The sequence below is a fragment of the Drosophila suzukii genome, chromosome 3 (genome assembly GCF_043229965.1).
Source record: "Drosophila suzukii chromosome 3, CBGP_Dsuzu_IsoJpt1.0, whole genome shotgun sequence".
Taxonomy (NCBI): Eukaryota; Metazoa; Arthropoda; class Insecta; order Diptera; family Drosophilidae; genus Drosophila; species Drosophila suzukii.
In genome coordinates, this window is record NC_092082.1 from 65,296,930 (window position 1) to 65,314,816 (window position 17,887).

The 17,887-nt window shown below is 43.7% G+C and overlaps 1 protein-coding gene across 4 annotated transcripts; it reads left to right on the plus strand.

The window, feature by feature from the left end:
• Window positions 1–390: 390 nt before the first annotated feature.
• Window positions 391–17,789, plus strand: thw (chitin-binding domain protein thawb). Of its 4 annotated transcripts, XM_036819173.3 has the most exons (6): window positions 391–474; window positions 943–1,269; window positions 11,818–11,865; window positions 13,825–13,871; window positions 13,937–14,203; window positions 14,262–17,789. In XM_036819173.3, the coding sequence occupies exons 2-6, from the start codon at window positions 1,248–1,250 to the stop codon at window positions 17,295–17,297; spliced, it is 3,420 nt and encodes a 1,139-aa protein (XP_036675068.3). In that variant the 5' UTR covers window positions 391–474; window positions 943–1,247; the 3' UTR covers window positions 17,298–17,789. The 4 variants fall into 4 exon arrangements, with proteins under 4 accessions (XP_036675068.3, XP_070852316.1, XP_070852318.1 ...); XM_070996215.1 differs by having other exon boundaries at window positions 437–1,269; XM_070996216.1 differs by lacking the exons at window positions 391–474; window positions 943–1,269 and adding an exon at window positions 11,083–11,104.
• Window positions 17,790–17,887: the final 98 nt, after the last annotated feature.

Below are 17,887 nucleotides of genomic sequence, written 5' to 3' on the forward strand. Positions count from 1 at the left end.
ATATCGAGCGTAAGAGATACATTTTCTTAACAGAAATGTTAAGCTTTCCTAACCGATGGGGCTCTGTTAAATTCTTCGGGGCCCGAAGATTTGTGCTCTTGTCTTCGGTCTTTTCCGCCCCTCTCTGGATCGCAGCGAACAGCTGATTGTTGGACCGGTTGCAAAGACAATCTGCTTTTGTTTGGCTTTGCTGCTGCTTTTGGATGTTGGCCTGTCTTCGGGCTTCTTTGGGAATTGAGGAAGATGTGGCAGCGATCTTCGTTTGGCGGTAAGCTCGTCCGGATCGGCGACGTCGACTGGCTTTGCTTTTGCTGTGTTTGCGGTGGCTTTGCGAGCGTTTTCGCTAAACAGAGTTTCGAGTCTGCGGCCCGCTCAACTACTAAAGCTGGACGCCGCATTTGCCAATTGAAACATTCAAATGTGAATATCGTACGGGTGAAGACGTCTTCTGTTCGTCTGGCTCTGGCTCTTACTGTATTTTCATACCAATCTGATGTGATAAATTTAAGAAAAATAAAGTGCTCCTAGTGTTCAATACTTCAAACTCTTGTGATCATAAATATATTTTTTTATTTTCTGAGGAGTTAATGCTGAACTATAAAAATCGTCAAGGATCTATGTTATATAGGAACAATTGTGAACCACTTTTGAATCTTCAGGATTTCATTTGGAAAAATACAACCAAGAGAACAAGATCACTTCAGGCTGTCTTTATTTTAATGAATTATTTTTGGCTTTTCTATCATTCATATGAACTTGGCCAAAATCTTCCATAGAAACTGCTACTAATTAACTTCTTTTCTTTGAGATTACCAAACTTGAGTTTCGTCTTAATGACGTCTTCATAATGCAGACATGAAAAGCTTGAAGTGATTTTGTGCTACTACCGAAAACATCAACTAAATCGTGATATCTGTGCATTACAACCGGATCCCACTCTAGCCCATAACAAAATAATAAACCAAATAATCGAGCATAGTGAGACAACATAAACAACAATAACGAATAATATGCAACAATCTAAGTAATATTCACAAGAAAAACGAAAACAACAAAACGCTACGAATCACCAGTCGGAGAGCGGAAAACTTTGTCATAAATAAGTTTACGGCGAAACCTCCATATTACTTCAATCACGAAACCGAAAGCAAAAAAGGAAGCTGTGGAAGATTGAGTTGCTGCCACAGTTACTTACCTGAGTTACCTGAGTGTTACTGCTCCACAAACTGACATTCAGAGCACTGCCAATGATGCTGATGCCGCTTAAAGGTGAGTGAGCCGAGGAGATCTGAGAACATCTAGCCAAGAATTTCGACAGTTTGGCAGATCGACAGCTGAACAACTTCGAGGCCTCTAATAAAATGCCAAACGCATTTCATACGCATGAATGGATAAAAAATGGTTGTGTGTGCTCGAGCCGATGCCTTTCACAAAGCATCATCTTACTTAGATTTATTGCATGCATTTCCAAAGTAATTTTATTATTACTACTTTTGGCCAGTCAGCGGGCCAAAGATGCTGGTAAAATGTCAATGCGTTGGCTGCATAATGGAGAGGCCATTTTATGGTGGCTCTTGTAAGTTATGCAAGTAAACCTGCATCTTCACCAAGCCCGCACATATAATAAATGAGTACAAAATTATAAGACTTGACAAGGACTCAAACTCAAGGTTTTTAATTTTTCTAATGAGTATATATCTTTTTGAATTCATTGAAGAAAATGAAAAGCAATGAGCAACAGAAAATTAGTTATGATAAGATTGTTATATACAATTTCAGAAAACTGTCCGCTTCCTATCCCTGATTGAAATAATATTTTTAAACAGCGTTTTTGATTATTCTACCTGAGAGCCAAAAATTATTAATATCTGTTTCCTTGAAAATAGGTTCTTCAATATTTAATATTGGATTTCCACTTATTTGGCTAATAATCAGGGTCCATATGCATCCGATTATAAAACCATTAAAATTAATAACTTCATCAAGATGCTAGAGAGCCATCTTATTATTCTTATATTCAAAGTCATTACCATTAAAAGATCTGCAGTAGCCTGACTTCTTGTATTTTTAGTGATCAATGTAAAAATTAATTGGTTCTAGCCAAACTAAACGACGAACAATTTCCATAAATCTTCAATATGCCCCGGGTGACTCTGGGCTGATGATTAATTTGCAAATTGTTGGCTTGCTTAGATGAATAGATACAGCAATTAAAAACCTCAAAATTGCCGGCATGCATTTCAATTTTTTGTAGGTTTTCTAATTTTTACTGCATAAATTTAGTGTTGCAAAATTTGCAACCGCAATTGTTGTTTTCGTCTTGGCATTGTTATTAACGAATCTAAGATAATGCTGGCGGGTCTGAGCACACAGTTCAAGGATGAACGGCAGCGGTAGCTGTTCAGCTCAGAACAAACCCTTGGGAGGGGGCTGGGCCAGATGAAAAAAAAGAAAAATCAGCCTTTGCAGCTGCAGCTTTTCTGTGTTAGATAATTTCAATTGCTGCTCAGCCCGTGATTACTGGGTGAGCAACTCGGCCAGAGGGCCGCAGAAAGTAGTGCAGGAATTGGGAAATGCGCCTTAAATGTCAAGAGGTGCCACAGTTTTGTTTTCTTCTACAGTACAGCCTCGTGGCGCAAATGAACAAAGGAAAGGCTGGCTAAGAGAAAAGACAAATTTAGGCCAAATGTGTGACTTAACGTCTTTCACATCGCACACACACCCACACACAGAGGCGGCGGCGGCTGGTGGGAGTAGAAAGGGGGCCTGCTTTTGTTTTATGTGGCAGGAGGTTAAAGTTGACTGGGGAGACGAGCCGAAGGCAGGCGAAACCCAGCCGGGCTGCCTCAAATGTAACAAAATGCTACAATATAATTTTGCCCGTTGTTGTCTGCAGATGGCCAGATAAAAGTTCAAAATGCGAGTGGTTGTTGCTAGAGTCTTAACTGGGCTCTAGTCTGGCCAAGTTGGTCTGCTCTGGTCTGGTCTGGACTGGTTGCTCTGCTCTGATGTGCTCTGGTCTGGTCTGCTCATTAACGTTGCCAGCGAAAGAAATGGCAAATAAATTAAAAAGTCATTCAAGCAACAATACCCAAAAGGAGGATTCCCCTCCAGCAACTAAGGCAGTGTTGTCTCAAATCGCCGTAGTCGTGTAGCCTGTATCTGTATCCCATTCAAGTGTTGATGCGTTAACTGGCGCTGCGTGCGCATCGCTGAAAAGCCAATGAGCCGCATCTGAGAGATACGAGTAAAAGTATCTAACGATTCCTTGTAGACAAAACAAACAACCTCACAATTGTTGTTGCCTTAAGGTGCTTAGCCGATGTTGTTTTTGCGGCCTGTCTTTAGTGATTAATGAAGTGTAAATAATGTTCATGTTTTGTATTTTTTTCTCCCTTTTTTAAATCAAGATTTCAACATATTCTAGGCGGACTTAGTGGCGTTTTTCATCGAGTTAATTTTACGATTCATCATTCTGTTTTCGATTTCTGCCGTGACCATCTGAGGGCTTATTTGGGCAGCCATGAACAAAAAAAACGAAAGACTTTGACAACGAACTTGCATCGAGCCAAAAAGTCCACTTTTTGTGTCGTTTTTGTCAGCTAGCAAAATGTCAGTAGAGTGCACTTGAGCCATAAATAACCCATTTGTCAATTTTTTCGTGAACAAATAGAAAACAAAAACCAACGAACTTGAACTTTTCAAAGGAATTGTGTGAGTTTCGCAACGGTACTTGGCTGAGAGTGCTGAAGTGTTGAAATAAAATGATGTCTTTAACTCAGGCGCTTAACTATAATTTATCAAATTCATGCTGCATCAAGCTTTTCCGTAATAATAGTTATTTAGTCGCATGCGTAGACCGTTCAATTACATCACGATTTTAAATATGATCATTACATCCACTCAACAGCTAAATGCCAGCATTCTGCTCGTTCATCAAGACACACGTGCGTTGCGAATTGCGTAGCGTTTGCCAGTCTTTTAATGGACCCATCTACATCCACCCAGATATAGCTATAGCCGTTTCTAGCTTAAAATATATGGCCATTCAGGCGGCAGGCTAAATGTCAGGCCAAGATGCTGACCTCCATGGCCTGACATGCTACGTTTAGGCCATTTTAGGGCTGCCAGCTGAATGGCATTTTGATCTGCATGGTCTAAGGTGAACTTCATGGAGAAGAAGGTACCAAGTTGGACAGTTTGTTGCACATAAACATTTTATAGCATTGGATATGTTTGGAAGCTTAGCAAATCAGATCGTATTTCTTTGGGAGCAGAGTCACTTTTTTATTAGGAGTTGGTTTTAGTACGAGTTGTTTGGCCACAAAAATAACATTTGGTGTTAATACCTAATAATCTTGATTGTCAATATTCCCCCATTCACTGAGCAAACAATGAAAAATAAGCAAATATTTGTCAGTCATAAGCAGCAGAACAAGTTTCACAACGTGCTTTCTTTCTACGCATATTGTATTTATCTATGTTTTGATATCCAGATAATTAACTCGTTATTTTACAGTTGCTTGAGAACCTGATTCCAGACTACTTGAGTCACTTCTGTGCTTGTTTACCTCTTAGGCAGGATCTAAATCGGGCGTGTGACATCATTTGGCTCGCGCTAAGGATGCGCATTAGTTCAATCGCGATCAAGGTCAATGAACAGGTTTATGGGTGGGTTCATGAATATAAAAAGGCATATGAAAAATGAAGACACTAATGGGTTTTTCAAGAGGTGTCGGCCAAGGCTGGAATCCAAAAGTTCCGTTCTCACCGCGGGCAATAAATTTATGACCGAAAATAATTCCCACTGATATTTTGCCATTAAAGCACTTCGGTGATGCCTCTGAGCTATTATTGCGAAAAAAAAATAGACAAGAATATACCGTCAATAATCGCCTATTGGGCACTACTTAAGTAGGCAACACTCACAAATTGGTATCAATATCAGACTCCGATTCAATTTCAAAAGCTGACAGCCAATTAGAGACGCCTACCTCACATGTTTGCTATTAAAAATCAATTCAATAAATCAAAGAAGTCAAAAACAAATTCCGCATTTAATTCCTCGATATTGTTTGATATTTTCAAGCACCATCAAGCGCGCGAAGGCAACCAAATGACAAGATCTTTCAGCAGTCATAATCATGTTTGCTACACAAAAACACTTTGATATTTTGGAAACTTGTTGTCGCTTACAGACGCGCGCTTAAAAATGGCAGGAAAAAAGGCAAAACCAACAACAGCATTTTTCTTGTCGTGCCAAAGTCAAGTTCGTTACTTGAGTCTTTTGTTTGCTGCTCGTAGTGCAGACTCTAGAATCGTGTTTTAAGCTATGAACTTATCTTAATTCGCCAATGGATTACGTTTTCGGACTGAAGAGCAAACAAAATGTAATTTTCCCGCTGATTTCCGCTTGAACTTTTTCATTTTCCGCCACTGACACGCTTAACGAACAACGAAATCATAACAAAATCCAAATCAAAAGTGACTTTCATTTACGCGGCAACAGGCAAACAAGAAACAATTACTCCGAACAATAAGCAACTAATTCGCATCTCGGCTGCTGCACGGGTTGGCCACACATATGTTCATGATGTGAGTGCATAAAGATGGGTGCAAGTTGAAGCAATCACAAAAAGGCCATCTCGACGAGGAAAAGCACGGTAAAGAAAAGCCGCAAAGCCCCACTGACTCACTGGGAGTTGGCCATTGTTGCTGGCCGTAATTAAGCCAAGAGTTGGTTATTTAACCAGGTGACATAAATACGTGGCGCCCTGATAACAAACGCTGACCCAAATATGCGTAATCTGGAATTGAGCCGAACAAAAGAACGAATCCGAGGTGCAACAGTCTCTGCTGCCGCTGCTTTGGCAACTGTGGCAACTGCCGACGACGTCAACGGCAATTACTTATTAATTGCCGCTCGACTTGGCCTGCTAGTTGTTGGTAGTTGGCGGTTGGCAGTTGGTGCTACTGGTTTTCTGCTGCAATTGTTGCCGGCGTGTCTGAAGCGGCCCGGGCTGTCATAAATTGCGCTTGCCAGCTCGAATCTCACAGATTGCCTCATATCAATTGAAACTGGCTGAGCGGCGTTTTCAATTGTTATCTTTTGATATTTTTTCGGCTATTAGTGAAAACTTGGCACATCCCACAGAAAGTTATATATCTTCTCGGTGACAACTCAATTGTTATGTGAGCACTGGCGGGGGATTAATTTCCGCATGTGTGTCTTCGATGGATGACACAGCGAATTGGTGGATTGGAGGAGGCAATACAGGAATTGGGAGATTGGCAACATAGATGCGCCGAACCGGATTGCGTCGAGTTCATCTTCAGCCGAACGTAGTGTAGTACTTTCACAAAGTAAAGCCAAATAGGTGTTTTAATTTTGAACCTGTTTTCTTTTAATCTCTAACACTCAATATAATTTCAAGATCCAGATTATGACAAATTTGTTAAGTGCCTTTTTGTTGTTCTTGTAACTTGTATATTGAATTTCCGTTCAACGTAATATATATTTTTGTAACTTTCAGAAAGTTAAAACAAAATTGTTGTTTAATTGACAACCTGTTTTCTTTAAGATAAACTTCTTAAACGTTTGTTAAGTACTTTTGTGACATCTGAATTTCGGCCCATTACCCACATTTATTTAACGGTTTTCGATAAGTAAGCACATGAGAGTCAGTCCTGTTCACCCCACTTAAAATCAAGTTTTTTGCTTAAGTCTTTTGTTTAAATCACTACCAAATCTGGTTGACATTTTTGCAATATTATTTTAATGACCCAAGCATTCATTAAACTGAAGACAATATAATAAATTTCTTAGGAAGAAGATTAAATCATTTAATGGGCCATTATTGCTCCATTTGACCATTAAAACTAGAATAAATTGGCTAGAAGATATTTGATATGCATTGAAGACTCGAATTATAAATTCCGATTTCAATTCTCAGAGACCCGAATTCGGATTAAGTAGCTATAGCTTCCGGTTAAGGGCCCCGGCTCCTCGTTATGCCATTGTAGCCCGAAGCTCTGCAATTACCTTGGCGGCTTTAATGGTATAATGCTAGTTAACTATAGTGTGAGCGGTACTCTCGTTATTACAACAGCTTTTTATGATCTGACAGGCAAACTATTTTCGGGGGAGCTGTTGAACAAACAAGCCAAAATATGTTTAACCGATAATTAAGTAGCATCAAACTCTGCCCACTGGAGGACTGGGGGCTGCATTCAAACCTTCAGACTACAAAATGGGCCAGTTCCAACACAGAGCGGCGGGATGCCAATGGCAGATCCCGCCCAGCGGCAGCTCTTGCATGAAGAATTGCTGGGGCGCAACGCAAATAGCTTGGCACACACAAAAAAAAATGGAAATCATCTTCACATTTGGCGCTAAATGTTTTTCGCTGCCTTACAAATCGCCGGCAATTTGCTTGGCCCCAACAAATTGAGTTCCCTTTAAGCCTAGGCACATGAATGCGCTCGAAGCTCCGACTCGCCCTCAATGGGCCAAGTGTGAAGCAGTTGACAGGCGGCTGCCACGAAGCGTCAAAGTGACTTCTGCTATGCCTCGACCGCCGGGCTATTTCGCTCTTTTTTCATTCTCGTCCAACAGCCACACAAATTGCAAATGAGTGGCCGACACAAAAACGCTGCACGGAAATGCACAAGAATTCTTGGGCAAAAAGCGGCCGAAAATTGTATCAAAGGCGGACAGAAATGGCCAGCGGCAGCAGCCGAAAACGATTGCATTTGACCTCAAAATCTATTAGCACGTCGAACTCTGGCGGCTATGAAATGCAACTGATGCGGCGCCCCTTCGGGCGACTCGGGGCCCGAAAACTGTGAGGTTGCGGCAAGAGTAACAACATCGGTGGCAATAATTGCCACCACACTCATGTCTGGGTGCATCAGCGACACGTAGGTCAATGCATCAACATCTGGCCAGGGAGCATCATCAGACGCAGCCGCAGTCTGGCTGCCTATCTCTCGAATCTCCGGGGCTACGACTTTTAAAAAATGTTTAACAAAAAGTCTCGTTATTGCAAAATTTACATGTCTTGTCTGACGCACATTTACACTTGGGATTTTCCATGATTGTTCCAGCACTCGAATGAAATAAATAGTTGATGATTAATTGTTGGCCAAACAAAATGTCACAAACTACATGCTATATGATTGATGAATTGTTTACCCAAAAAACTGTCTCAGACTCCCCTTTCATTTAAATCAAGTCATATATTTATCACTTGGCTCAGATCCCGACCCATTTCGCAGCGCTCATCTGTCATTCAAAACGACTATGCAGGTACCTGAACGGACAGGGGTAAATATTTATTCAGTAATCCAATTATGAGTATTTGCACTGGCCCCAAACATTGTGCAAATATTAAAACGCACATCATTCGAATGATTTATGGGAAGAAAAGGCCCACGAAACAGGGGAAATAAATCCCAAATCGCACATCACAATGGGTTTTATTTTGGGCAGCCCCGAAAAGTGATCTCTATCGCTGGGATGTGCCAATATTAAATACTGTTTTAATTGCCCGCCTCGCAAGACTTTTAGAAACAACAAAGAGCAGCAAATGATGCTTGCCAAATCTGCTGTAAAATAAATATACAAAATGCACAATGGGGCTGGAACAGGCACTTTCAAAACATTTGCCTGGGAATCGCTGACGGAGCCAAGTGATTTGCTCGCCAAAGACTTTTATGCATTTATAATGACATTTTTCACACAGTTTATTTCCAAAAGCGTAGGCAAAAACAACTGTGCGTTGCCATTTAAAATGTTTAACATTTTAATTTTGTTTCCCAGTTCAGCTTTGGATTTAGGTAAAATAGTATGACGGAATCTATTTAGATGTATAGCAGAGGGTAGGTAGCATTTTGCTGATTAATTATGGGAGATTAGCATAACATTTGCTCGAGTCAAAGATTAACACCGAAAAACAAATGACTCAGGCAGGAAACTTGAATATGGTGTTGAAGTAGATGTTATCTAGATAAATGTGGAATTACCAGAACATAATAGTTCCTCCTCAAGACTTTCGTGATTCGTTCGATTACTGCCAAGGATGCCAATGGCCTTTTGCGTCGGCAGACAATTTCTCTCCCACCATTAGCCAAATGACCAGCATATCCATCCGCACCTGCATGGCACTCCCAATCGCGGCGAGCAAACAAAAAGCCGCAATCAAGTTTTAGATTTTCCTTAGTCCGCGCGTTAATCGTGGGGGCTTCGATTGAAGATGCGCTGGCTTTATGCAATTTTTTTGTTCGCAACAGGAATGGCCGGCAAGGCGAGTCAGCCGTTTCATAATGAGCATCGCTAAAGGTGAAATTTTTCCTTTATTTCTCCTGCACACGAGTTACAAATAAAGTGAAATAAAAACTATTTATCCAGCTTCGTTGGAGGAGAAGGCCACACAAGAGTCAGTGCAAGGCAGCAGCTCGGGCAGATAAGCCCCACAATCCGGCAAAACACGAACAGCCAAAACAAATAAATCAAATCTTCAAATAACACGTATACGACATGTGGTCGACGGGGAAGAAGGCAGCAGAAGCAGCAAAAGCACCAGCAGCAGCAGCAGCTTGGCGTTGCCTTAGTTTCTATGCTCTGTGTTTCAACACTTTGCCACAACACAATGCGGCAAAAAGCGCAAAAAACAACAAGAAAAGCTGAGGAAAAAAACAAATGCTTCCTTCATGTCAGCTCAGCAACCGTAAAGGTTAAGCGGCAACTTGACAAAAAGGTTAAAACGATTTAACAGACATTTGGCTGCAATGCGAGGAGTGTGCCCCTCGAAACTCCTCACACTTCAGTCTGCAAAAGCGACCCGGGCAATCGCTGGATGCATCGATCCTTGGCAGATCCATCTTGAGGTTGAAGTCCCCTTCCCGAAGTCCCCGAGCTCTCGAACTCCCGATCCCCGGAGGTCTAAGCTGCGCATGTGTTGAAGGCGGAACCAAATTTTGATCGCAGAGACCCTCGGCCTGGCGCGGAAAATGCAACCTCAGTCTTTAGCAGTTAACTGGCGCTAGCTTATTATTTTTTAGCTTTTCAGTTGGTGTTGGCACAACACCTGCTCTTGCCATCGCGTTGACATTTTTTGTTGCCCCGATGATAATGATTCGGCGGCGAAACTTCCTTATTTGTCATTGTTGTCGTTGCACACTTTTCAGCCACACTTTGCCACCAAGATGATGAATTTCTTGCCTCGCTTTCTTATGAATTATTGTGGCAAGCACTTGATTAATATCATCCAATGATTTCGCTGAGAGGAAGTGCCCGGCCAAGAAACATAATTTATCAATGAAGCTAATTCATTAATGGCAATCTATTATATAAATTCTCAAATGAACCCATCCGATTTGACCTTCGCCAGACTAATCGCCATTTAAGCCAATTCCATTCGTTTTGGCAAAGCCTTGACAATGACAAACTCTTGATTCGTGTAATTGCAAATCGAGAATCGTGAATTGAAATTAAAATCTGTGCAGACCAGCCAGTGCAACTCTTGAACTTTAACAGATCGCTTGGCTAATCGACTTAATTTACAATTTTTATTAAATTTTAATGTCAAGCTTTGTACGCTCGGCTGTTACTAAAGTGGCGGCAGTAATTTAATTTTGTGTACCAACATTACGCTATTTTGACGAAATTAAATTTAGGTGTGAGAATATTTTATGCAAACAGCCGCCAACAGACGAGAACCCCGCCAAGGCAATCCACTAATTTAAATACAAAAAGCAATTTCGGCAACCGAAGAATCCAGCAGACAATGCATAGAAGCAGAATCTTCGTCGTCTCGAACAACTGCAGCTAATTCCAATTTAAATTTATGTTCGCATCGAATGAAATTTCGAGATTCTGTTCGATTTGCATTGTTATTGAAAATAGCCGCGTTACGTAAAGAAAACGAATCTTTTGTCTTGACGGTTCGGGTAATTACCCAAACCATTGAAAATGATTTAATTGAAAGAGTGTCGCCGGGCAGGCCGGTTGGTGTTGATCTCTCTGGCTTTTGCTGGTGTCTCCCCCAGTTTTGATATTGTTTGCTGTTGTGCAAATTAAAACAATTATTTGAAATTATGCAAAGTACGCAGAAACTACAGAAACTCCACAAACTACGGGAACAGCAGCGACAACAGCTGCAAAAATGAGCTGACGGAAGCGAGCGATACGATAGTCGAAGCAAAGTGAATGTCTTGGGGGATTGACTGACTGCCTTACTGACTGACTGACTAACTGACTAACTGACTAACTGACTAACTGACTAACTGACTGACTGAATGACTCCTGGCCGGCGCCTGACATCTGTTCCTGGGCAGCCGAATCGCTTTTGGCTGGGCCAGCCTAAAATGTATTAATTTATTGCGCATACACCCTGTGCTGCAAACTGCAAATCTACATATCCAACTATCTGCGCATCTGAATCCGAATCTCTATATGGCGAGCAGATGTATCTAACGATCTGCCGTAAATTTCTGCATGCGTTTGTGGGCGTCTACGGATTATGCAATCGCTGAGAGCCTTTTGCGCTTTGTTTGTCTTCTTCGGCACATTGACAACTCTTCTCCGCCGATTTGTGCAAGCCCCGGAGTACATTTATTATTATTTGTGCCGTTGTTTTCGTATAATTTCTATTACCCAATAAGGCGCCTTGTAGTGTGTACGTGTTTTCGACAATAATTAGTTTTCCGTTTCTTTCTTTCTTATTTTTTGGCATCTCCCACGATCTTGTGCAATAAATATTCATAATTTTGTTAACTGGCTAAACATTTGTCTCTTCGCTTCCCTCTATCTTTCAGGCAATTCCAAACACAAAATGCGGTGTACGCAGCTCAACTTGTTGTGCGGTAAGTTGATAAGTTCAAAGGGTTGGACAGAGAAGGTAGGATTAAGTCAGGGATTAGAGATAAGTGGCTTTAAGTCCTTTTTCCAAAATCAGACATTTTAAAAATTTCCTTAAACTAATATGGGTGTTTATAATAAGCCATTGATGAATCCAAACTCGGAGGGATACGTATAATCTTGACATGGCTAAGGAAATATACAAGCTACACAATATGTAGACCATACCCTATAATTTTTTTAAAATTTATCTTAGCATGTTTTGACATTCATTTTATGTTAACAACGCAATTCTTTACAATATTATAGTGTCGGTTTTTTTGTTTTCATTTAATTCAAATATTGGTAATAAACAAATAATACTTAAAGACAAAGTCAAGTGACTATATTTATCTCTATTCTCTGGCACGTCTTACGGCATGTAAAATTGTAAAATTATCCAGCTGATGGTAATAGGCATGTAATTATAGTTTGTACAATGTATTATTCATAATTATATTCGATTCTCTTAAGAGGAAAACCAAATAAATATTTCGGCAAATTAAAGGCATTCTTCGGGCTGGCAACATCCTTGACCTTGTCAGCCCATAATTTTCCCATCATAGATCACCGGCTAACGGTTGATGGCTGTGCGTGTGCCGCAAAGCGTGGGCGGCAAAGCGGCCAAGATTGCGTTAATGCGCCTTTGTCTTTTCTTAGCCGGTTGCGTGAGTCGTCTTCGTTTTTGTTATTAGGCCGACTTGGCGTGCGACAAAAAGGTGTTCCGAGACATAGTTCAGATTCGGATTCAGATTAAATGTGACTTTGATTTGAATTAATGGATTGGCCGAGTGCCTGGGAAGTGCAATTTTGAACGGCTCATTAGGACGGGCGTGATGGGGCTGGCCGAGACCCAGATGCCGAGCGGGCATAAGTGACAGCTCATCTAGCTAGCGAATGAATCGAATAAAACCAACAATGGCCGACATTCTTCTTTGGGCCTTTGGGTCTCTACGAGTAATTACGCGCCCATCGACAGCACCTCTCAATTAAGCTGGCAGTCCATCCCGCTGCGAGGGGCACGAACCCAATCGAAAAGGCAAACGTAATGAAACGACAGATCGGACAGATCCGAAATTGATGCGATGCGAGTACAACGTGGCGGATGCTTGATGAGGCGGCCGTTCGATTTTGAGCCCGCTTGCCAATCAGCGGGCACAAATGATGGGCAATTGTTTAATTTGAATAAGGCAGCAACACCCGCGACCAAATCATCAGCGGGTCTTCTTCGATGATTCACTTAATCGCTGTGATTATGCAGCAAGTGGGCCTTGAATCTTGTGGCTATTTTGGTTATTCAATAACCCTCTGCAGCTGACATCTTCCTCTGCCGGCCGCCACTCAAGACGCAGTTCATCGTGACTTTTTTATTTCTGTTTCTTTCTTTAATTGTTTTTATGCTTTAAAATTTAATTATTGCACTTCGAGGGGGCCTGAGGTCAGTCACTTCCAGCCAGTCCCAGTAGTCGCGTCTTGCGTAATTTGGCAATGTCTGCCATCCAAGTTGAATGGAAAAGTCAAGGTCTGCGGGCTCACCGTCAAGAAGACATTCTAAACGGCGAAGGAGAATCCAAACCTGAAAAGTTGACGAACCAGACTTTGCTGGAGAATGCCCCGAAAAATCGCCAAGCTAATCTTTGCACAAAGAACATGATTGCGGTGTAGCACGAGAAGAATCATTAAAGGAATTCCTTTTAAAACTTTAAACGAGCGTGCAACTTAAAATTCAACACGATATAATTAAGAATAAGTGTAGGTTTGAAGAGCTAATGGATTCGGGTGTTTTTTATACAAGATAGTTCACTATTAATTACATATATATCATACTTCCAATAGCTCAAAGGCTGAAAAGGAAACCTATTATAAATAAGTATTACTTAGTGGTAACATGTTATATAATAAAACCAATCAATTAACCATTACAGCTTTGCTTGTACTGGTATTCCTCGGCTGCACAAGCGCAGAATCAAAGGTAAGTTAGAATTATATTCTAAGTGAATTTTCTCATAAGGTAACTTTTCCTTTTCTTTTATATAGTATCGTACTCCTGCCAGGATATTGGCCAAGCAAACGGGGGCCACTCAGTTCGAGGAGGAGCGCTATGAGGCGCATACAAACTGCAACGAACACAAGCACCACTTAAAGAAGCGTGCCTCTGATGAGGATGTGGACTACGAGGTGTACCAGGGTGTGGTTGGTCGTCCGGGCATCGACTTTCCCATCTACCCACGGATTCCAAAGACCTCTTTCAGCTGTCGTTCGTATGGGAATGGCTACTTTGCCGATATGGAAACAGATTGTCAAGTAAGATGATGATTAATCACGATCTCTAATGCTTAACTCATAATACATTCCTTTTCAGGTCTTTCATATCTGCGAGGAGGGTCGTAAGATCTCCTTCCTCTGTCCCAATGGCACGATCTTCCAGCAGAGCGAGCTCACCTGCGACTGGTGGTTCAAGGTCAACTGCCTAGGATCCTCGGGCTATTATGCAGAGAGTGCTGAGATCCTCAACAAGCAGCGGGTGCACCGCGTGCGTCCTTCTGTTCCCGTTCAAGGATTCAATATAGTTGGTGGTGGGTTGAACATCAAGCCAAAGGTCACGCCAGTCGCTGGTCAGGGAAGGTCGGCTCCTCGAGCTAATCCGGACAGGCGAATCGATTCCACAGAGGATGTTCCCGCCTCGGTGGAAAGCGTGGACTTTGATGATGTATCCGGCGAGAAGCAGCGAAAGGTTCTGCCCAGCATCGATAGTAATAGCAACGACCACGAAACTCAGATCACTGCGGAGAGCTCCTCGTTTGTCAGTGGATCCGGCAAGCGAAGGACCAATAAGGATAGCAACCCCAATCGCAATGACGACATTACAGTTCTAAAACCATCCCGCAGTAGGACTCCAGTTGCCTCCCAGGAAAGAGGAGTCTCTACCGAAAGAGCGCGTAATGGCCACAGGGGACAGCATCGCTACAGTGGAAGTGAGGAGCACAGCAAGGAGAAGGAGAAGCCGTCTCCCAGCCAGTCTAAGGAAAAGCCAGAGTTCTTCGAAGCTCATTCCACCCGATCAGTGCCACAGACCACGCCCCACTACTCCACTGGAAGCCACTCCACCGTGCGCCGCCTGGAGCCCAGCAAGTCCACTCCTTTCTACACACCCACTGTACCCAGTCTGGGCAAGTCGAAGAGCACCGATGGAAAGCTGAATTACATCAAGGGCGGTCATGTGGCCACGACACCTAATCCCCATAGATTCGGAGGCTCCAGCTCCGGAATTTTCCTGGAATCGTCAGTGGCACCGAAGGTTAAACCCACCGCTAGTGCCAGTATCGAACTGGACAGCACCTTTAAGCCGATCATCATTGGCATGAGGCATCACTACGATGTGGCCAGCTCCGGGGAATTCCGACCTCCTTCCAAGTCCACGGAGAGTCGGGACTACCTACCCACCACTCCGTCGCCATCGGCCACCAGCAGTGGACCAACTTATCTGCCCAAGAGTGCGAAGTCGCCAAGGGGAAATGCGGCAGCTGCAGCTGGAGAGGATGTTCTACTGTTTGCTCCCAATCCCGTGAAGGATGAGTCTGTCTACCGCAATGTGCAGGAAATGCTGAAAACAATGAACCTTCTGAAGGATCAGTTTGAGGACGTCGAGCTAAATGCCGCGGCGGCAGCTCCCGCTAGAGTTGGTCTAGAGATCCCACCTTCCTCGGGACCAGATGCCCTAGTTTCCTTTGCCAAGTACTTTGCACAAGAACATAATGATACTTCGAATGCTCTGGGCAAGCCAGATAAGACGGAGAAGCCAGAGAAGACTGGAGTTAAGCCAAAGCTATCTGTAAAGCCACCACCACTGCCCACCATCAAGCCATCGGACACCACTGCGCTACTGACCACTTCGGAGAATCCTCCAGCCATTAGTGATAATGCGGACGACATTAAGAAGAGTCTACTGAGTGATACCACCGTGAAGAAGTACAGCAATCTGTTTGGCCTGAAGTCCGCCCAAGGTCGTGGTGCTGGAGAAGGGGACATTAGCTCGGGGTTACTCTCTAACCAGCCCAATGGAACGAAGTCCGAAGCAGGTTCAAAGTACCAGCAGTTCCCACAGATTGGCAGCACTGGCTCTACTGTTGGTGCCTTGGCGGAGAAACCCGAGTCCCGTAAGATCGCTCAAATCTTCTCCAATGCTCTGTCCAGCTATCTTGATAACCCAGCTACTTTCCGTGCGGAGCTCGCAGCCCGTGCCCGACCCACGGAGCCACCAAGTACTCCCAACTTTAGACCCGTGACTACTACAGATCCTTCGCTCTTCAGCGATGGAACGGCCAAGTACTACCTGCCCACAAAGGGAGTACCAGATGCTACCACGCCCACACCGAACAGCATTGCGGCGGAAATTAACCACAAATTCGATTCGACCCCATCTCCAGATTACTCCACCACCACAGAGCTCTACGAGGGAAGCACAAATCGAGGCCAGGATCTGGAGTTCTCGGGGGAGCTTTCGCCACCAAGTCAGGATTCCGGCGAGGAGTTCTTGCAGCAACAGCAAACGCAATCGTTTGTTAAGTCCCGCAACGATCTGCTCAAGGATGCTAGGCCGCAGAAGCTAGTGACCACCCACAAACCCACCGAGCACCCGTGGGCGCTGAAATCGCAGACGGACTTCCTGGATCCCCTGACCATCAACGATGGCCTGATGAAGGAACAGCGAACTTCCACCACCAGTACCACGACGTCGACGTCCACAACAGGCTCTTCGTTTGCCTACAGGGTGACCACGCCCACGCCATCACGTTACGAATGGGAAGACATCTTCCGGAGCTACGACATCCCCAGGGATGCTCTGCCCTCCAGCAGTGGCCTCCAGAGGATTGCCAACAAGTTGTTCGGCGGTCTCAACGAACAGGAGGCACTGCATCTGCGCAACGTGATGGCCAAGGCGGAGCACGATCGCCAGGTGCTTAGCCTGCTGCTGCTACTCATCCAGACCTGTGATGACCACAACGGCAAGGCGCTGGAGAGGAGCAGGAAGCACCTGCTGAACGCACTCATTGATATCGACAGCAAGACGGCGGCCGGGGGAAAGACCTCCCGGCAGAGACTGACCACCACCACCAACCGCATCCCGGTGACCACGTTCCGACGAGGTGGTTCCGCCGCAGGCGAGTACTTCACCAGTACCACGCCGGGTTACACGACAACCACGGATCTGCCCACCACAACGGGATTGGGGGCGGGCAGCTACGAGGAGACCACAAAGTTCGAGATACGCGTCGAGGACCTGGAGGAGACCACGACGACGACGGTCCCGCTGCTAGAGGTCAACTCGGACCGTAGGGCCCTGGAGCTGCTCAAGTCATTATATTCGCTGGCGTCCAAGTTCAGCAGCAGGCGATAGAGCGAGGGCGGTGGCGGTTCCTAGACCTTGCGAGTTAATGCCTAACTTTAGTCAACTCCACTCTCCCCTCTTCAGTTCAGTTTGATTTTCTCTAAGTTAAAAACCCCCTATACCTATATGATTTTGATTCTGAACCACTTACTTGTTAATCGACTTCGTTTAGCCAATGCAATTGCGCAATTAGTTTGTAAATATGTAATCGAAATACTCGACGATGAGAGCCCTGAAATACTCCCGCGCCCGAAACAGGCATAGACTTGGTTGTTCCTGATGCCCAGCCAAGCAGTTTCCGCTTAAGTTTAATCGAGAGTTGTATTAAATTAGTTTCTTACTGCTTAGTCTTAACGAACGAGAACACTTTCCATCCAGCATCCAGCATCCAGTATCCATTATCCAGTAGGTGCGATCTATTTGAACAATCTGTACTTCTTGCTGTCTGTTTGTAAATATTTATTTAAACTTAATAAAGTACATATAAAAATAAATAAAAAAGATCAATCGAAGTGCGCTTATGGACGGGAAACTAATGGGTGATGAATTGCCAAGGGGCCAAGCTAACTGATTAAATCATTACCACTGGCATTAGTTGG

Excerpts from the sequence above, each read along its gene's own strand:
- thw (XM_036819173.3), top strand. The coding sequence starts at position 1,248 with ATGATGCTGATGCCGCTTAAAG. Across the intron at positions 1,270-11,817 it reads GATGCTGATGCCGCTTAAAG|GCAATTCCAAACACAAAATG; the intron begins GTGAGTGAGCCG and ends TCTATCTTTCAG. Across the intron at positions 14,204-14,261 it reads ATATGGAAACAGATTGTCAA|GTCTTTCATATCTGCGAGGA; the intron begins GTAAGATGATGA and ends ATTCCTTTTCAG.